Source organism: Bombina bombina, chromosome 7, assembly GCF_027579735.1.
Source record: "Bombina bombina isolate aBomBom1 chromosome 7, aBomBom1.pri, whole genome shotgun sequence".
NCBI classification, from domain to species: Eukaryota; Metazoa; Chordata; class Amphibia; order Anura; family Bombinatoridae; genus Bombina; species Bombina bombina.
This window is the reverse complement of record NC_069505.1, coordinates 439,601,725-439,623,492: the sequence shown is the minus strand read 5'-3', so window position 1 is coordinate 439,623,492 and position 21,768 is coordinate 439,601,725. Positions and strand designations below refer to the sequence as shown.

Here is a 21,768-nt window from a genome sequence, read left to right as displayed (position 1 = left end):
TTTCCACTTGGCAATAGTTTTGATTTAAATTAGAGCAGTTCACTGATCCCTCTCACTGTTATGTGTGTGGGGGAGGGGCCATTTTGGTGCTTTCACTATGCATCAGAAAAACTCAGTCAGAGGTTCATTTTCTTCCTGCATGATCCGGTTCATCTCTACAGAGTTCAGGGATCTCAAGAGTCTTTTTTGAGGGAAGTAATCATACAGCAGAGCTGTGCTGATTGTATTGACTGTGATATAAAAAACGTTTATTTGTGTATTTTTTTTCTGCTGCCTGGGTTAGTTATCATTTGCTGAGGGGAACAATCCTTTGCTAAAACTGTATATTCTGACAAAGATTGATGCTATAACTTAATTATTTTATCTGTTATAATATTTTTCTGTGCTTCTTAAAGGCACAGTTCGTTTTCATATTATTTGTAAATTACTTTGAAAAGTATTTCCAAGTTGCTGTTTATTTGCTAGTGTGTTAAACATGTCTGATTCAGAGGAAGATATTATCTGTGCTATATGTGTTAATGCCAAAGTGGAGCCCAATAGAAATTTATGTACTAAATGTATTGATGCTACTTTAAAAAATAGTCAATCTGTACAAATTGAACATATTTCACCAAACAACGAGGGGAGAGTTATGCCGACTAACTCGCCTCACGTGTCAGTACCTGCATCTCCCGCTCAGGAGGTGCGTGATATTGTAGCGCCGAGTGCATCTGGGCGGCCATTACAAATCACATTACAAGATATGGCTACTGTTATGACTGAAGTTTTGGCTAAACTACCAGAACTAAGAGGTAAACGTGATCACTCTGGGATGAGAACAGAGTGCGCTGATAATGCAAGGGCCATGTCTGATACTGCGTCACAGTTTGCAGAAGATGAAGACGGAGAGCTTCATTCTGTGGGTGACGGTTCTGATCCAAATAAACTGGACTCAGACATTTCAAATTTTAAATTTAAGCTTGAGAACCTCCGTGTGTTACTAGGGGAGGTATTAGCGGCTCTGAATGATTGTAACACAGTTGCAATCCCAGAAAAAATGTGTAGGTTGGATAAATATTTTGCGGTACCGACGAGTACTGACGTTTTTCCTATACCTAAGAGACTTACTGACATTGTTACTAAGGAGTGGGATAGACCCGGTGTGCCTTTCTCACCCCCTCCTATATTCAGAAAAATGTTTCCAATAGACGCCGCCACACGGGACTTATGGCAAATGGTCCCTAAGGTGGAGGGAGCAGTTTCTACTTTAGCTAAGCGTACCACTATCCCAGTGGAGGATAGCTGTGCTTTTTCAGATCCAATGGATAAAAAATTAGAGGGTTACCTTAAGAAAATGTTTGTTCAACAAGGGTTTATATTGCAACCTCTTGCATGTATTGCGCCTGTCACGGCTGCAGCAGCATTTTGGTTTGAGTCTCTGGAAGAGACACTTCAATCATCCACACTAGATGACATCACACACAAACTTAAATTCCTTAAGTTAGCTAATTCATTTATTTCAGATGCCGTAGTACATTTAACTAAACTTGCGGCTAAAAATTCAGGATTCGCCATTCAGGCACGCAGAGCTCTGTGGCTAAAATCCTGGTCAGCTGATGTTACGTCTAAATCTAAATTGCTTAATATTCCTTTCAAAGGGCAGACCTTATTCGGGCCCGGCTTGAAAGAGATTATTGATGACATTACAGGAGGTAAAGGTCATGCCCTGCCTCAGGACAAGGCCAAAGCCAAGGCTAGACAGTCCAATTTTCGTTCCTTTCGTAATTTCAAAGCAGGAGCAGCATCAACTTCCTCTGCACCAAAACAGGAAGGAGCTGTTGCTCGCTACAGACAAGGCTGGAAACCTAACCAGTCCTGGAACAGGGGCAAACAGGCCAGAAAACCTGCTGCTGCCCCTAAGACAGCATGAATTGAGGGCCCCCGATCCGGGACCGGATCTAGTGGGGGGCAGACTTTCCCTCTTCGCCCAGGCTTGGGCAAGAGATGTTCAGGATCCCTGGGCGTTAGAGATCATATCTCAGGGATACCTTCTGGACTTCAAATCCTCTCCCCCAAGAGGGAGATTTCATTTGTCAAGGTTGTCAACAAACCTAACAAAGAAGGAAGCGTTTCTACGCTGCGTACAAGATCTTTTATTAATGGGAGTGATCCATCCAGTTCCGCGGTTGGAACAAGGACAAGGGTTTTACTCAAATCTGTTTGTAGTTCCCAAAAAAGAGGGAACCTTCAGGCCAATCTTGGATTTAAAGATCCTAAACAAATTCCTAAGAGTTCCATCATTCAAGATGGAAACTATTCGAACAATTTTGCCCATGATCCAAGAGGGTCAGTACTTGACCACAGTGGATTTAAAGGATGCTTACCTTCACATACCGATTCACAGAAGTCATTACCGGTATCTAAGGTTTGCCTTTTTAGACAGGCATTACCAGTTTGTAGCTCTTCCATTCGGACTGGCTACGGCTCCAAGAATCTTCACAAAGGTTCTGGGCACTCTTCTGGCGGTACTAAGACCGCGAGGAATTTCAGTAGCTCCGTACTTAGACGACATACTGATACAAGCTTCAAGCTTTCAAACTGCCAAATCTCATACAGAGATAGTACTGGCATTTCTAAGGTCGCATGGATGGAAAGTGAACGAAGAGAAAAGTTCTCTCTTTCCACTCACAAGAGTTCCCTTCCTGGGGACTCTGATAGATTCTGTAGAAATGAAGATTTACCTGACAGAGGACAGGTTAACAAAACTTCAAAGTGCATGCCGTGTCCTTCATTCCATTCAAGAGACCAGAAATTCTCTTCTATGGTGGCTTTATCGGCCACATCTGTCCAGGGGAATGCCATTCAGCAGGCCAGACTGGTCAATTGTAACAACAGACGCCAGCCTACTAGGTTGGGGCGCTGTCTGGAATTCTCTGAAGGCTCAGGGACTATGGAATCAGGAGGAGAGTCTTCTTCCAATAAACATTCTGGAATTGAGAGCAGTCCTCAATGCTCTTCTGGCTTGGCCCCAGTTAGCAACTCGGGGGTTCATCAGGTTCCAGTCGGACAACATCACGACTGTAGCTTATATCAACCATCAGGGAGGGAGAAGAAGCTCCCTAGCAATGATGGAAGTATCGAAGATAATTCGCTGGGCAGAGTCTCACTCTTGCCACCTGTCTGCAATCCACATCCCGGGAGTGGAGAACTGGGAGGCGGATTTCTTAAGTCGTCAGACTTTTCATCCGGGGGAGTGGGAACTTCATCCAGAGGTCTTTGCCCAAATACTTCGACGTTGGGGCAAACCAGAGATAGATCTCATGGCGTCTCGACAGAACGCCAAGCTTCCGCGCTACGGGTCCAGATCCAGGGATCCGGGAGCGGTCCTGATAGATGCCTTGACAGCACCATGGACCTTCAGGATGGCTCATGTGTTTCCACCTTTCCCGATGCTTCCTCGATTGATTGCCAGAATCAAACAGGAGAAAGCATCAGTGATTCTAATAGCGCCTGCATGGCCACGCAGGACTTGGTATACAGATCTGGTGGACATGTCATTCTGTCCACCTTGGTCGTTACCTCTGAAACAGGACCTTCTGATTCAGGGTCCTTTCAAACATCAAAATCTAACTTCTCTGAAGCTGACTGCTTGGAAATTGAACGCTTGATCTTATCAAAGCGTGGTTTTTCTGAGTCAGTTATTGATACCTTAATACAGGCTAGGAAGCCTGTTACCAGAAAGATTTACCATAAAATATGGCGTAAATACCTATATTGGTGCGAATCCAAAGGTTACTCTTGGAGTAAGGTTAGGATTCCTAGGATATTGTCTTTTCTACAAGAAGGTTTAGAAAAGGGGTTATCCGCTAGTTCCTTAAAGGGACAGATCTCAGCTCTGTCCATTCTGTTACACAAGCGTCTGTCAGAAGTTCCAGACGTTCAGGCTTTTTGTCAGGCTTTGGCCAGGATTAAACCTGTGTTTAAAGCTGTGGCTCCACCATGGAGTTTAAACCTTGTTCTTAACGTTTTACAGGGTGTTCCGTTTGAACCCCTTCATTCCATTGATATAAAGTTGTTATCTTGGAAAGTTCTATTTTTAATGGCTATTTCCTCGGCTCGAAGAGTCTCTGAGTTATCAGCCTTACATTGTGATTCTCCTTATTTGATTTTTCACTCGGATAAGGTAGTTCTGCGTACTAAGCCTGGGTTCTTACCTAAGGTAGTCACTAACAGGAATATCAATCAGGAGATTGTTGTTCCATCCTTGTGCCCAAATCCTTCTTCGAGGAAGGAACGTCTTTTGCACAATCTGGATGTAGTTCGTGCCCTTAAATTTTATTTACAGGCAGCTAAAGATTTTCGACAAACGTCTTCCCTGTTTGTCGTTTACTCTGGTCAGAGGAGAGGTCAAAAAGCTTCTGCTACCTCTCTCTCTTTTTGGCTTCGTAGCATAATTCGTTTAGCTTATGAGACTGCTGGACAGCAGCCTCCTGAAAGAATTACAGCTCATTCCACTAGAGCTGTGGCTTCCACTTGGGCCTTTAAGAATGAGGCCTCTGTTGAACAGATTTGCAAGGCTGCAACTTGGGCTTCGCTTCATACTTTTTCCAAATTTTACAAATTTGACACTTTTGCTTCCTCGGAGGCTATATCTGTATAAAGAGCCTGCCTATCCCTCCCGTCATCCGTGTACTTTTGCTTTGGTATTGGTATCCCACAAGTAATGATGACCCGTGGACTGATCACACTTAACAGAAGAAAACATAATTTATGCTTACCTGATAAATTCCTTTCTTCTGTAGTGTGATCAGTCCACGGCCCGCCCTGTTTTTTAAGGCAGGTAAATATTTTTTAAATTATACTCCAGTCACCACTACACCCTTGGCTTCTCCTTTCTCGTTGGTCCTTGGTCGAATGACTGGAGGTGACGTAGAGGGGAGGAGCTATATAGCAACTCTGCTGGGTGAATCCTCTTGCACTTCCTGTAGGGGAGCAGTTAATATCCCACAAGTAATGATGACCCGTGGACTGATCACACTACAGAAGAAAGGAATTTATCAGGTAAGCATAAATTATGTTTTTATCCAAAATGCCAGCATTTCAGAGAAAGCGCGATTGCTCTGTTTTAAACACTGTAGAGCAGGAGGGCGCTGATGATAATTTTTCTGTCATACCCTCACACCAGTCTGAAGTGGCAGTGAGGGAGGGTTTCTCAGATGGAGAAATTTCTGATACAGGAAGAATTTCTCAGCAGGCAGAACCTGATGTTGTGACATTTAAATTTACATCAGAGCATCTCCGCGCATTACTTAAGGAGGTGCTATCTACTCTGGATGATTGTGACAATCTGGTCATCCCAGAAAACTTGTGCAAGATGGACAAGTTCCTAGAAGTCCCGGTGCACCCTGATGCCTTTCCGATACCTAAACGGGTGGCGGACATAGTGAATAAGGAGTGGGAGAAGCCAGGCATACCTTTTGTCCCTCCTATATTTAAGAAATTGTTCCCTATGGTCGACCCCAGGAAGGACATATGGCAAACAGTCCCTAAGGTTGAGGGGGCGGTTTCTACACTAGCCAAACGCACGACCATTCCCATTGAGGACAATTGTGCTTTCAAAGATCCTATGGATAAAAAAATTGGAGGGTTTGCTTAAAAAGATTTTTGTACAGCAAGGTTACCTCCTTCAACCTATTTCGTGCATTATTCCTGTCACTACAGCGGCGTGGTTCTGGTTCGAGGAACTGGAAAAGTCGCTCAGTAGGGAGACTCCGTATGAGGAAGTCATGGACAGAATTCACGCACTTAAGTTAGCTAATTCCTTTATTTTAGACGCCGCTTTGCAGTTAGCGAGATTAGCGGCGAAAAATTCAGGGTTTGCAATTGTGGCGCGCAGAGCGCTCTGGCTAAAGTCTTGGTCGGCGGATGTATCTTCCAAGACAAAATTGCTTAATATCCCTTTCAAAGGTAAGACCCTTTTGGGCCAGAATTGAAAGAAATTATTTCAGACATCACTGGGGGAAAGGGCCATGCCCTCCCACAGGATAGGCCTTTCAAGGCTAAGAATAAGTCCAATTTTCATTCCTTTCGCAATTTCAGGAACGGACCGGCTTCTAACTCGGCAGCCTCTAGACAAGAGGGTAACTCTTCCCAGACTAAACCAGCTTGGAAACCAATGCAAGGCTGGAATAAGGGTAAACAGGCCAAGAAGCCTGCTGCTGCTACCAAGACAGCATGAAGGGGTAGCCCCCGATCCGGGACCGGATCTAGTAGGGGGCAGACTCTCTCTCTTTGCTCAGGCCTGGACACTAGAAATAGTCTCTCAGGGTTATCTTCTAGAATCAAGGAACTACCCCCAAGCGGAAAGTTCCACATTTCTCACTTACCTTCAAACCAAATAAGTAGACAGGCATTCTTACATTGTGTAGAAGACCTGTTAAAGATGGGAGTGATACACCCAGTTCCAACTGTGGAACAAGTTCAGGGGTTTTTACTCAAATCTGTTTGTAGTTCCCAAAAAAAGAGGGAACTTTCAGACCAATTCTGGATTTAAAAATTCTAAACAAATTTCTCAGAGTTCCATCGTTCAAAATGGAAACCATTCGAACAATTTTACCTACAATCCAGGAGGGTCAATATATGACTACCATGGATTTAAAGGATGCGTATCTGCATATTCCTATCCACAAAGATCATCATCAGTTCCTAAGGTTTGCCTTTCTGGACAAACATTATCAGTTCGTGGCTGTCCCATTCGGACTAGCCACTGCTCCCAGAATTTTCACAAAGGTGCTCGGGTCCCTTCTAGCAGTTCTAGGACCAAGGGGCATTGCAGTGGCACCTTATCTGGACGACATTCTAATGCAAGCGTCGTCTCTTTCCAAGGCAAAGGCTCATACAGACATTGTTCTAGCCTTTCTCGGATCTCAGGGGTGGAAGGTGAACGTAGAAAAGAGTTCCCTGTCTTCGTCGACAAGAGTTCCCTTTTTGGGAACAATAATAGATTCTTTTGAAATGAAGATCTTCCTGACAGAAGTCAGAAAGTCAAAGCTTCTAAACGCTTGTCAAGTTCTTCTCTCTATTCTGCGGTCTTCCATAGCTCAGTGCATGGAAGTAGTAGGGTTGATGGTTGCAGCAATGGACATAGTTCCTTTTGCTCAAATTCATTTAAGACCATTACAACTGTGCATGCTCCAGTAGACAGGATCACCTGTCTCAGGGAATAAGTTTCTACAGACCAAAGTGGGTCATTGTCACGACCGACGCCAGTCTATCAGGCTGGGGCGCGGTCTGGGATTCCCTGAAAACTCAGGGTTTATGGTCTCAGGAAGAGTCTCTTCTCCCGATCAACATCCTAGAACTGAGAGCGATATTCAATGCTCTCCGTGCTTGGCCTCATCTAGCGAAGGCCGGATACATAAGATTCCAGTCAGATAACATGACGACTGTAGCTTACATCAACCATCAGGGAGGAACAAGGAGTTCCTTGGCGATGAGAGAGGTATCCGAGATCATCAAATGGGCGGAGGATCACTCCTGCCACCTATCTGCAATCCACATCCTAGGAGTAGACAACTGGGAGGCGGATTATCTGAGTCGTCAGATTTTCTATCCGGGGGAGTGGGAACTCCACCCGGAGGTGTTTGCCCAGTTGACTCAATTATGGGGCATTCCAGACATGGATCTGATGGCGTCTCGTCAGAACTTCAAGGTTCCTTGCTACGGGTCCAGATTCAGGGATCCCAAGGCGACTCCAGTGGATGCATTAGTGGCGCCTTGGTCGTTCAACCTAGCTTATGCGTTTCCACCGTTCCCTCTCCTTCCCAGGCTTGTAGCCAGGATCAAACAGGAGAAGGCCTCAGTGATTCTGATAGCTCCTGCGTGGCCGCGCAGTACTTGGTATACAGACCTGGTGAATATGTCATCGGCACCACCATGGAAGCTACCTTTGAGACAGGATTTTCTAGTTCAAGGTCCATTCGAACATCCAAATCTAATTTCTCTGCAGCTGACTGCTTGGAAATTGAACGTTTGATTTTATCCAAGCGTGGGTTTTCAGATTCAGTGATAGATACTCTGGTCCAAGCCAGAAAACCTGTGTCTAGAAAGATTTACCATAAAATATGGAAAAGATATATCTGTTGGTGTGAATCCAAGGGATTCTCCTGGAGTAAGATTAAAATTCCTAAGATCCTCTCCTTTCTCCAAGAAGGTTTGGATAAGGGATCGTCGGCGAGTTCTCTAAAAGGACAGATTTCTGCTTTATCTGTCTTGTTATACAAACGACTGGCAGCTGTGCCAGAGGTACAAGCTTTTGTACAGGCTTTGGTCAGAACCCAACCTGTTTACAGACCCTTGACTCCTCCTTGGAGTCTAAATTTAGTTATTTCAGTTCTTCAGGGGGTTCCTTTTGAACCCTTACATTCCATAGATATCAAGTTGCTATCTTGGAAAGTTCTGTTTTTGGTTGCTATTTCTTCTGCTAGAAGAGTTTCTGAATTATCTGCTTTGCAGTGTGATCCACCCTATCTGGTGTTCCATGCAGATAAGGTTATTTTGCGTACCAAGCCTGGTTTTCTTCCAAAAGTTGTTTCCAACAAGAATATTAACCAGGAAATAGTTGTTCCTTTTCTGTGCCCGAATCCAGTTTCAAAGAAGGAACGTTTGTTACACAATTTAGATGTAGTCCGTGCTTTAAAGTTCTCTTTAGAAGCAACAAAGAATTTTAGACAAACATCATCCTTGTTTGTCGTTTACTCTGGTAAGAGGAGAGGACAAAAAGCTATTGCTACCTCCTCTTTCTTTCTGGCTGAAAAGCATTATCCGATTGGCTTATGAGACTGCCGGACGGCAGCCTCCTGAACGAATCACAGCTCACTCCACTAGGGCTGTGGCTTCCACATGGGCCTTCAAGAACGAGGCTTCTGTTAATCAGATATGTAAGGCAGCGACTTGGTCTTGTCTGCACACTTTTGCCAAATTTTACAAATTTGATATTTTTGCTTCTTCGGAGGCTGTTTTTGGGAGAAAGGTTTTGCAAGCCGTGGTGCCTTCTGTTTAGGTAACCTGATTTGCTCCCTCCCTTCATTTGTGTCCTAAAGCTTTGGTATTGGTTCCCACAAGTAATGGATGACGCCAATGTTGGAGAAAACAGAATTTATGCTTACCTGATAAATTACTTTCTCCAACGGTGTGTCCGGTCCACAGCCCGCCCTGGCTTTTTAATCAGGTTTGAAAAATTTTTCTTTATACACTACAGTCACCACTGCACCCTATAGTTTTCTCCTTTTTCTCCTAACCGTCGGTCGAATGACTGGGGGGCGGAGCCAGAGGGGGAGCTATATGGACAGCTCTTGCTGTGTGCTCTCCTTGTCTTTCCCTGTAGGGGAGGAGAATATCCCACAAGTAATGGATGACGCTGTGGACCGGACACACCGTTGGAGAAAGTAATTTATCAGGTAAGCATAAATTCTGTTTTTATAGCCTAGGATAGTAGGCTACTTGAAGGATACGTCGTAACCTGTTTATAAGTGAGAGAAACTTTAGCATTACATAAAGATTCAAAAGCTGTCAGGCATCTAAGAATATTATTGTCAATGTGACAATCGTAGGTATCTAAACCATTGGTCAAATAAACCACTATGTCTTGAAGGCTGGCCTTTGTCTTTTTTTTACCGTTCTGTAAGACCGCATAGCACGGTATAACAGTTTGAAGGGTGGAGGGGCCAGAGAGCTTATTTATAATATTGAACGGCTAATTTGGTTTATTAAGTAAAGGGATCAGCGGGGAAGGGATTTTAGCGCTAGTCGGGACCTTAAAGTGAAGGTAAAGTTTTAACGATCTCTATAAAACAATCAATTAGTCATATCTTCATTTACTAAGTCGCTAAGTTTTTGTCACAAATCGATTATATATTTATGCAAATAATAACTTTAATTTTTCACTATCGTTACCTTCCTGACTCCTCCCCACAGCCATTTCCTTAGTTTAGAGACTGACATACAGAGCGGTATTTAACGCGCGTTCACGAGGAATGCAATGAACTGCGCATGTGCATAGTGTAGTCCACTCTTATGATTTCTTATTAGATAGTTTTAATTTTTAATAACCGTTATTGTTTTAAAACAGGAATTGCACTGTTTATTACGCTGTGTAAATATTTGTAGCAGTCCGGATATCAGCCGTCTTGATTGTTGCCGTCTGAAGAATGCCTCTTACTTCTCTGGGAAAATTCAATAAGAATAGTCATGCGCGAAACGGGAGCGCGCTTGTATTGCAAGTCTGGCAAAAAACAGAAACTCATGCGCAGATCATTCGGGAGGCGGATGACGTAGATTGATGGCCGCCTAACGGCCAGAATTTCAGTTGGATGAAAAGAAAACTTGACGAAACAAAAAATAATAATAATAATTACGGGTTGACATCGGCAAAGTAAAATATGTGAGTATAAACAGGAAAAAAATACTTTATTATTTAAAATTGAAAAAAATGATGACTTAAACTCATATTAATTTGGGTCAACAAGTGATATTAGACTGGGAAATAGAGTTAACTTTACCTTCACTTTAAGGATACATTTGTCCTGTAATCTGTAGGTTTCAGCAATTAATACAGTAGTTTAAGGCCCTAACTTTCTTTGTACAGGGGAAGCCAACAGTAACCACCTAGCTGCTCTACATTTACCAAAACATATTCTAGGTAGACTCACTCCTTATGTAAAGAATTTTTACACCAATCGATTTGAGTATTAAATAAGAAGCCAATCTGTAATATTTAAATTTGGAACTCAAGTCCACCCTTTTCCTTTGTTCTGTACAATGTTGCTTTTGCTACTCTTGGTCTCTTATTCGGCCAAACAAATTAATTTATAAGACTTTGTAATTTATGTAAGAAGACTTCTGGAATTGTAATTGGAACAGTTTGGAGCAGGTATAAGATCTTTGGCAGGATAGACCTCTTTATAGCATTTTAACGTTTTTCTGTTCTAATCTTCAGTAACCCATTGGTAAAAAGTGTGAACCACATATGCCGAGCCATGCAGGCGTCCTTGTCAGGAAAGTCAGATGGACCACAGATTTCATTCAGTCACTGTGAGAAGGCCAGCGCTTTCCTGTGGAATAGTCTGAACATGAGCAGTGGCAGCAACAGTGAACTCAACAAGGTAATTTTTGACACTTGATTTAGTGTTGGTTATATGTACAACAATTAGACAAAAACAATGTGTGTGTCATCTGGAAAACGCAATAACGGTCTTGTGGTGTCTCCCTGGTGCATTGTTGTTGCATTGCATGTCATGTTTAGCTCTGTGCAATGTTCCTTCAGTGCAGTATGGCGGCACCAACTGTCTTCATTTGTAAGCTACAGGAATGATCATTAGCTTGGGCACCTGTACGTAGAAAGATATGATGTGTTAAAGGACAGAGAATTGTGGCAGATCCTTGGAATAACCCGGGTTTCATCTCATCGGTTTTCTTTCTTATGACACGGTGAGTCCACAGGATCATCAATTACTGTTGGGAATATCACTCCTGGCCAGCAGGAGGAGGCTAAGAGTACCACAGCATCACTTCCCTTCCCACAACCTGCAGTCATTCTCTTTGCCTCTAGTGCAAGGAGGAGGTGAAGTAATTAGGTGTCTGATAAAGATTTCTTCTATCAAGATTTTTTTTGTTTTGAAACCAGGGCAGGATTGCTCTGATCTTCCATCACAATTGGGTATAGCTGTACTCCACATTAGTCTCTTCAGGAGGGCTGTGGTAGCTTTTAAGCAGTTGGGAACTTGTGAGGTGGGCCTCACTGCATTTTCCTAACATTATGCTGCCCTGGTATAGAAAGCCTGAGTAGGTTTACTCTCTTTCTCTACAGGCCTCTGTGAGGAGCGATATCCTCTTACGCTGGGTAGGCTGTCCCCCTGCCGGACGGCTGGATGCAGGCAACTGCTCAGTCTTCTATTATTTGGGGGACTTGCACTTCAGAAAATAGACTGCAATATTTGGGACATGTATATTTCTTTGCAAAGGATATTTCAGGCAGTATGCAGGCACTGGTGACCAGGAGACTAGAGGATAATACTTTATAGAGTATCCCCTGATTATGGTATATTGGCTTATTAGGGGTTAATGGCAGCTTATCATTTCTGGGCAAATCAAATGCAGTGTTGCTCATGTTTTTTCCTAAACAACCTGTTTCAAATTTAAAAGGGTACTTAATCCTGCTATACAGAAAATGCAAGAATGCTGTTGCTAAGTGGAGAGCGCGCTCTTGCTGAGCGGCACAGTTTTGGGCTTTTTGTTTTAGTGTTTTTATTTGCGCTCTCTGTATCTGACTGACAGGGCAGTTTCATTCAATGGTGGCTATGACAGGATGAGGCGCAAGATCATTATGCTGCGCGCTTTTATCTCTGTCCCCTCTCGTGGGCAGTTATTCATTACGAGTTCCACCACCTTCCTTAGTTGTGGCCGGGTATCGCCATTTTCGGCTCTCCTCCTGAGCCAGTCGTTGGAAACGCCCCCTTGTCTTCTTAAGAACGGAGTGAGGGGTTGATAGTATGATTCCTTTGGAATCTAGGGGTTTATGCTATGCAAGGACCAGCTATTGCTGCGTGCTTTCTATTTAACTAGTGTGTCGCCCAGCTGCCGCTCATGTCAAAATAAATTAGTGTTTTTATTCCTGCCGTTTTTTGTTTTCTAATAATCATGCAGCTCTGTCATTGTGAATGGCTTTTTTTTTCAGGAAGCCCTATCCGATATTTTATTATATAAGATGCCACTATTAATTGCCAATATATTTTCATTTAAGTTAAAGTTCCAGCCTATAGTGCTGCCAGCCTATGAGGGGTTAAGTCAGTTGTGCTCTTCCAGCCTGTGTGGGCTTAAGTTTGTTTTGGTGTGCATGTTTTAATGCAACTGAATACTGTTCCTATGTAGTTAAGTTGACTTGAGTTTTTGGGTACAACATACAGCTGTCACTCATACCTTTCCTGACAGTTATACTATATTAACAGAACAGGGGTGTCGCTGTGGTTTTTCTAAGCATGGTTTGCTCTGTGGCAAAAACTTTAAATATTTTAACCTCTGAACCCAATGTCTCTTTGGATGAGGCTGTTCAGAACAGCTTCTCCTTAAGAGTCCCAAGTTTTACTGGCGTCACATGCAGTGCCCTGCGTTTCTTCTCAATCTCCTGGGGAGTATATTTGCCTACAAATTCTGCAGCTCAGGTATCCGCTGCTGTATCTGTGGTTTTACCTGTTTTTCCCCTTACCTACAGGGAAAACGCAAGAGGACTTTAAAATTTTCAGATAGTAAGGTTTCTGCTTCTGCTACTCAGACTGCTCTCTCCCCTAAGTCGGTTAAGAAGGTGTAGCTGGTAATCTCTGAGGGTAGAATCTCAGATGTGGACAGTATAATTCCTCCGTCTGATACTGAAGTGGTATCCTTCAGATGTATGCTTACTCACCTTGTGTACTGTTAAAGGAGGTATTAGCTACTTGGGCGACATCGATAAACCTGTCGTTGTTAACCCTGGATAGGTTCACTATAATGTTCCTTCTTATGAGGAAGCATCTATAGACGGGCATTTATTTACTAAAGATTTCAGTGGAGAGGAATAACTGTGTTATCTATTAAAAAGATTTTTGAGGTTCTACATTGTAAAGCTAAGGCAGAGCAGCAGGCTCAAATCCCCACTCAGCCCTTACGATCAGATTGCCTCCCTGACCTTTAAAAGACTCCGGGTTGGAGACTTGGCTTGAGTAGTCTTTAACTTTTTTCCAGTCGGTCAATGTCACCTCTATGATTGCATCTACCTTCAGGGAGGAACTCAAAGTTCCTTAAGCCTTAGAGGAGGTGACTTGGATGGTGTAGTGGGCAGAAGCCCACAATGGTTGTCTTAGGCCACCCTCATTCCAGGTGTGGACAACCGGGAAGCGGTATCAGAAGCAGCCAATCTAGCCTGTTGGTTTGAATCCAGCTGCTGCTCTGGATGCCCATTTAGCAGACTTCCTTCCTTCCGGGGGCTGGGAGTTCCATCCGGAGGTGTTCTCCAGCCTGACCCTCAAAGAGGGGGTGCAGAGCTGGATTTGAAAGTATCTCGGCAGAATTCCAAGCTCTGAGGTGTGGTTCATGTCCAGGGATCCACAAGCAGATCTAATAGAGGCTCTGGCGATTTGTTTTGAGTCTTCAGGTTGACTTACCTGTTTTTCTCTGTTACTCTCCTTCCACAAGGTATTGCTCGTATCAAGTAGGAGAAAGAGTCATCAGTGACTCTCAGCTCCTGTGTGACTCTGCAGGTCCTGGTGTGCAGACTTAGTAGAGATTTGTCTGCTTCACCTTGGAGATTGCTTCTGAGCGAGGGTCCTTCTACTTCAAGGCCCCTTCCTTTATCCACATAGCTTTTTCTGAAGCTTCTGTTTGGAGTTTGAGCACTTGATTTCGCTAAGCGTGAATTTTCGAATTGGCCATGGAGACCATGGTTCAGGCTCGTAAGCCGGTCCCTAGAAAGATTTACCATAAGATATGGCGTAAATATCCTTATTGATGTGAGTCTAAAGGATTTTTGGAGTAGGGTCGGGATCCCGAGGATCTTGTCTTTTCTCCAAGAAGGCCTTGAGAGGGGTTATCTGTCAGTACACTCAAAGGTCAGATTCTGCGTTATCCGCTCTGCTGCTCATCCGCCTGGCGGACGTCCCAGATGTTCAATCCTTGGCCAGGCCCTGGTCAGGATCAGGCCTGTATGAAAATATTGTTCTTAAGGTTTTTCTGCAGGCTCCGTTGAGCCTTCGCTTCCCTTAGATATTAAGTTTTATCTTGGGGAGTTTTGTTTCCTACGGCTAATTCATTGCTTGGAGGGTTTCTGAACTCTCAGCTTGCAGTGTGATTCTCCTTATCTCATGTTTTCATGCAGTTAAGGCAGTTTTTCGTAATAAGTTGGTTTTCTTCCTAAGGTTGTTCAGACAAAAAACTTAATCAGGAAATGGTTGTTCCTTCTCTCTGTCCTAATCCTCCTTCTCATGAAGGCTTGTGAATTCCTTTTGCAGGCGACTAAGATTTTTCGTCTGTCTTCTGCATTGCTTGTTTGCCTTTCCGGGTAAAGCTAATGCATCTTCTCTTTCTTTCCGGTGGAGAAGAATTATCGTTTTGTTTGGGAGACTGCTGGACAGCAGCCTCCTGAGGGATTTATAGTCCATTCTGCGAGGGCTGTTTCTTCTTCTTGAGTCCTCAAGAATGAGGCCTCTGTGGCACAGATTTGCGAAGTTGCGACTTGGTCTTCCTTGCGCACTTTTCAAAATCTATAAATTTGATTATTTTGCCTCTGCTGAGGTTTCTTTGAGAGGAAGGTTCTTCAAGCAGTGGTGCATTTTGTTTAGTTTGCTGTCTTGTCCCTCCCTAATCCTGTGTCCTCTAGCTTGGGTATTGATTCCCAACAGTAATTGATGATCCCGTGGACTCACTGTGACATAAGAAAGAAAACAAAGTTTATGCTTACCTGATAAATGTATTTCTTTCTTGACACAAGTCCACGGCCCTCCCTGTTTTTTAGACTGTTTTTTTTTATATAAACCTCAGGCACCTCTGCACCTTGTGTTATTTCCTTTCTCTCCTTTCCTTCGGTCGAATGACTGGGGGTTGTGGGAAGGGGAGTGATACTTAACAGCTCTGCTGTGGTGCTCTTTGCCTCCTCCTGCTGGCCTGGAGTGATATTCTCAACAGTAATTGATGATGATCGGTGGACTCACCGTGCCAAGAAATAAATTTATCAGGTAAGCATACATTTTAGCATACATACTATTTTTAAAAGTGGGTACATGTATACACCAGTAGGCTCAAGACAAACATTCTCTCCTGAACAGCTATTTAGACCTGACTTTTTACTATAACATTCCTCTTATTGATTTGTGTACTCCGGTATAATGGTCTAGTTGTGTTAGGAGTGGTCATCCTGGGTTCATGCTCATCTTACTGTCTTTTGTGACTCCAGGTGGTGCAGCTTCTGGTCTGTGATCTGCTGCTCTCTATACGCACTTCCTTATGGCAGAAGCAAGCTGGAGCTAGTCCTGCATCTGGGGAAGTCATTCCAGCTTCCACTTCTGTGCTGACCGGGTTCCAGCGAGATCTCAGCAGCCTGCGCAGACTTGCACTGACCTTTAAACCTGCTCACTGCAAGGTGTGTGCTGCGTAATATCCTCGCCATCAGTATGGCCACATGCTTTCTTGGATGTAACTATTATGTTTTATCCTTCACTTTAGCTGTTCTTACATGAAGCCACTGTACGTCTCATGGCTGGGGCGAGCCCAACACGCACACACCAACTACTGCAGCACAGTCTGCGGAGACGCACAACCACCAGCAAACAAGGTTGGTATTTCATGCTAGGCAGTTTTGTAATGTATAAAGAGCTTTGCTGGTCTTTGAGATATTAATAGGGACACTAAACCCAATTTTAAGCAACTTTCTCATTTAAACCTATTCATTTTTCTTCATTCTCTTGCTATCTTTATTTCAAAAGCAGGAATGTAAGCTTGGACAGACCCCTCTGTCAACCTCCCTATGGATTATGGATTCGGGCATTATGTTAAGTCACCCTGTGCCCATTATAGGTACAGGGTGCAAATCCAACAGTACTAGTAGTAGTTAACTTCAGTTTTGGGTAACTGTTAGTTTTGAGTAACTGTATTGTCTAAGACAGTTGTTGTAAATTTCCAATAGGAGTACATTAGAAAGTTACTTAAAATTGCTGCTCTATCAAAATCATGAAAGAAAAATGTGGGTTCAGTGTCCCTTTAAATAAAATGAATGGGTGAATTTCATTTATAATCCTGGAGAGGTTGAATGAGGAGTATTGATGAAGGGCCCAGATCACCCTTTGGCTGGTTTTATCGCACTGATTTATTGCACATTATAAATATCTTCTGATGACTGAATGTTATTCCCACAGGTGAAGTAGACTCATTACCCGGCCAGAGGGAGAGAGCGGCAGCGATTCTCTTGGCTTGTCGCCATTTGCCATTATCCTTTTTGTCCTCTCCAGGGCAGAGGGCTGTCATGTTGGCAGAGGCAGCTCGGACTCTAGAGAAAGTTGGTGACCGCCGCTCCTACCATGACTGCCAACAGATGATGGTGAAGCTAAGTGGGGGCACCGCCATGGCAGCTTCGTGAATAAGACTTAAGTTCATTATCAGACCAAGAACTTCATGTCAGCTTACCCCAGGTGGGGCCTAGCAATCGCCAGATAAGACAATGAAGCAAGCCCGGGTACAGCGCCGTGTGCTGGCAGCGCCCACTCTTCAGACCTTTTTATACCCTGTATTTTGTTTGCTTCCTTCACACTCAGGGTCCATGACGTTTATGGCTAAACTGCTCATGGCACGTAAGGGGCTTTGTAAACCTACACCTTAAACAAGAAAATGCAGACCATCTTATTCTTACCTACTTAGTTCTTTGTATACTTTTTACCAGCACGCTGGGCAGGGCATTCTGCTCTGCTCCTATTGTTACTTTACAAACTTAAAGCCAAGTCACCAAAATGACAACAAAACCTAAACAAGTCAGAGCTGATACGCAGCAGCATTTACTTTATACACCGCACTGCAGGGCAAGAATCTCCTGTTACTTATTTAGTGCCAATCTACCAACTGGCACACAAGAACCTCACTGGCACATGTCTAACCCATAGCTGTCCGATCACTTATTCCTGTCATCCTGTAGCACTTATCTTGCTTAAAGGGACATAAAACCCAATTATATTCCTTCATGATTCAGATAGAGCAGCAATTTTAAAAAAAACTTTTCAATTTACTTCTATCTTCTAATTTGTTTTGTTCTCTTGGTATCCTTTGTTTAAAATCATACCTAGGTATGCTCAGCAGCTGCTCATTGGTGGCTGCACATATATGCCTCGTTATTGGCTCACCCATGTGCATTGCTGTTTCTTCAATAAAGGATAACAAGAGAATAAAGCAAATTAGGTAATTTAAGTAAATTAGGAAGTTGTTTACATTTGTATTCTCTATCTGAATCATAAAAGAACAAATGTAGGTTTAATGTCCCTTTAAAGGGTTATTACATTTAAATTTCCATTGTGCATTTAAACACACACTTTTTTTTATACAATAAAAATATTTTCCTGAAAAAGGTGAAGCTAAAACTTTGAAACTAAAAGGAAATGCACAACTGCTCTGTGGGATAGAATCTCATCAGCTGACAATTGCCACAGGTAAAATGCCCCATGTTCATTGATCCTGCAAGTGGCCCCCACTGTTAGAGTTGGACACCTGTAGTCTGATTATACCCAACTGTATAGTTTAGAATGACCAAGAAATATATTAAACCAAGACGTGTCAGTTTTATTCATAATAACCCTAACTACTGTATCAACACCAGTTTCTACAATATATACTTTACCTCCATGATTTTTATCCTTAAAGGGATACTAAACCCAATTTTTTTGTTTAATGATTCAGATAGAGCTGCAATTTTAAGCAACTTTCTAATTTACTCCTCTTATCAATTTTTCTTCGACCTCTTGCTACCTTTTTTTAAAAAAAAATTTTAAAGCGTTCTCTTGCAATATTTATTTGAAAAGGGAGGAATCTAAGCTTAGGAGCCGGCCCATTTGTGGTTCAGCACCCTGGATAGCGCTTGTGATTGGTGGGTACATTTAGCCACCAATCAGCAGGCGCAACCTAGGTGCTGAACTAAAAATATTACTGTTTTTTCAATACCAAGAGAATGAAGAAAAATTGATAATAAGAGTAAATTAGAAAGTTGCTTAAAATTGCATTCTCTATCTGAATCACAAAAGAAAAAAATTTGGGTTCAGTATCCCTTTAAATCTGCAATAAGGGACCAATACAGCTGACTACTCGTTTGCGTTTTTTTTTTTTTTTTTCTCCACCAACTGGAGATTCAAAGGAGTTTTACAAGACTGTACAATAAACTGACTCATTTCTGTACAGAATCTGCAGCCTTCTCTGTAAATAGTTTAATCTTATTTCCTGCTATGCACGCACATCGTGTAGGTGAGAGAGAAACCTTTATATATATATATATATATATTATGTATATTTATTTTTTATGATTTTTTGTTTTTGGAAACGAAGGGGAAAATGTCTGAAAATACAGGAAATTCCAAATGATGGATTCATTAATTTAATGTATTCAGCTTGTTACAGGTCCACTGTAAATAACACAGCAATTGCTATTTAATAATTATTATTTTGTTAAATAAAATTCTGTGATATTTAATATTGTATTGCAGCAAGTTTGGCCATAATTACTTTTTGTGTGATTGCTTCTATGTGGCATATTATGTAAATGTTAAGGCGGATAATGACCGCACAATGTTGGTGTCTTTCTGACAGTGTATCTCTGAAGAAGGGGTTTGAAGGGACGCAAAACCCAAATTTTTTCTTTCATGATTCAGATAGAGCTGAACCAAAAATGGTCTGGCTCCTAAGCTTTACATTCCTGCTTTCTTTCTTTTACAAGATATGACGAGTCCACGGATTACGCCTCCTGGTCAGCAGGAGGAGGCAAAGAGCACCACAGCAGAGCTGTATATATAGCTCATCCCTTCCCTCCCACTCCAGTCATTCTCTTTGCCTGTGTTAGTGATAGGAAGAGGTAAAGTGAGGTGTTAGTTTAGATTCTTCAATCAAGAGTTTATTATTTTTTGTGTAGTGCCTAAGTGTGCTATTTTGCTTTAGGGTGTAGCCTTGACCAGATCAGTCTCTTCAGTTACAAAAAGAGAAGCATCTGGTGGCTTCAAATCAATGGGAGCTGGAGGGATTCTATTCTCTCTGTACCTCCCATGATGTGTGCTGCCCTTCAGATGATGGTCTTAGCATATTTTAACTAAGGCCCTGTATGTCTCCACAGAACTGCAGGAGGGAGATGACCTGTTGCTCCTGTGGGACCGATCATGCTGTCGCTCAGCATAGAGGTATGTGCAGCTATTTTATTTTTCTGGGACAGTACTACCTCAGAAATGGCTGTGTATATACTACCTATCTTTGTAGTGGGGTAATGTACCATTAATGTGAGGGCTCCCTTATTTACCACGTACCACTCAGCTTTCACATAGTAGGTTATAGCTTTGTGGGGGGGAGACATGGCTAGGAGTTATATTGTGAAGCAGACTCCTGATGTGACATGTTGCCTCATTTCACATTTTGCCTATATAGAGGACAGTAACACTGTGCCTGATAATTAGAGGCACTGGGGCTCAGGAGAGTGGCTTAGAAATGTTAACCGGGCAGGATACCATGTTGGATGTGACCAGTTATAGTGGGACATATCGCTTTGATTGTGGTTTGTTTATTGTTATGGTGGCCAGACAAAGAGTGGTTTTGTCCAAACGTGCACTTTTTATGCCTTGCTCCGGTGTTGCTTTTTGTACCACTTAATGATGTCCAGTGCGTTCTCCCGGTCATCTTTTTTGTTATAATAATGGCGACCGGGTGTGTTGTATTGTTCCGCCCACAAGGGGCCGGGTTTTGTTTTGGCGCCCTTGCTTTCTACTGATGTTCCGCCATGAATGCCACTGCCGTTTTTTAAAATGTCTCGCCCACGATGGGAGGGGCTTGGGGCCGACTGGGACCACACTTACTCTATAGTACACAGGAGAGTCGCGTAGAGCAGTTTTTGAACAAGGATCTCTCTGTGTTGGGTCCTATGTGAGTCCGGATAGCGCTGCAGATGCGCTCCGGATCAGTTTGCAATTAAATTGGATCGTACACAAAAATGTCTATCAGTTTGTGTCTCAGTTTCTGTTATTTCTCTGCAATGATGTACTATGAGTGTTGCATTCTTACTTGATCGGAAAATCTTTATATAGTGAGATGGCGCTAATAGCTATGGGCAGAATATGGGCAGGAATTCCGTTAAGTGTCTATTTTAACACTTCAATACTTGTTCTATAACAATGGCGAGATAAGAACTTGATATTTAACTTATCCTTTATGTATACTAATATATATAGACTAGAACTCCATAGAAATTTACCTTTAGTAATTTAATTTAGTCTATATATATATATATATTAGTACACATAAAGGATAAGACCCTATGGATAAAGAGGAAGGACTATATGTTCATCAGGGGTTTCTATTATAACCGAAGGCCTGCATTGTAACAGTCACAACTGCGGCTGCCTTTTGGTTTGACACCCTAGAAGAGTCTCTTAAGTCTGAGACTTCTTTAGAAGAAATAATGGTTAGAATTAAAGCCCTTAAGCTGGCTAATTCTTTTATTCGGATGCCGCCTTTCAGTTCGCTAAGTTGGCGGCTAAGAATTCAGGATTTTCCATTTTAGCGCGCAGAGCCTTATGGTTAAAGTCTTGGTCTGCGGAATGTGTCCTCTAAATCCAAGCTTTTAGCTATTCCTTTCAAAGGAAAGACCCTGTTCGGGCCTGACTTGAAAGAGATCATTTCTGACATTACGAGAGGTAAGGGTCACCACCTACCTCAGGATAAATCATCTACACAAAGGGGTAAACAGTTATTTTCGTTCCTTTCGAAATTTCAAGGGAGTCCCCTCTTCCGCTAAACAGGAAGGGAACTTTGCACAAACAAAGTCCATCTGGAGACCCAACCAGGCTTGGAACAAGGGTAAACAGCCCAAGAAGCCCGCTGCTGCTCCCAAAACAGCATGAAGGGGCGGCCCCTGATCCAGGACCGGATCTAGTAGGGGGCAGACTTTCTCTCTTTGTCCAAGCATGGATACGAGACGTTCAGGACCCATGGACACTAGAGATAGTGTCTCAAGGGTATCAGTTGGAGTTCAAAAATTCC

General features: G+C 42.8%; 1 protein-coding gene across 1 annotated transcript in view; it reads left to right on the top strand.

Moving 5' to 3' along the window:
* The window catches only part of SREBF2 (sterol regulatory element binding transcription factor 2), a 244,640-nt gene extending 225,413 nt beyond the window's left edge, over positions 1–19,227 (top strand). Inside the window, exons 16-19 of the mRNA XM_053721355.1 lie at positions 10,976–11,141; positions 15,956–16,141; positions 16,225–16,333; positions 16,914–19,227. Of these exons, the coding sequence (XP_053577330.1) occupies positions 10,976–11,141; positions 15,956–16,141; positions 16,225–16,333; positions 16,914–17,134 (682 nt within the window). The 3' untranslated portion in view covers positions 17,135–19,227. The remainder of the gene's footprint in view (positions 1–10,975; positions 11,142–15,955; positions 16,142–16,224; positions 16,334–16,913) is intronic.
* The last annotated feature ends 2,541 nt before the right edge of the window (positions 19,228–21,768 follow it).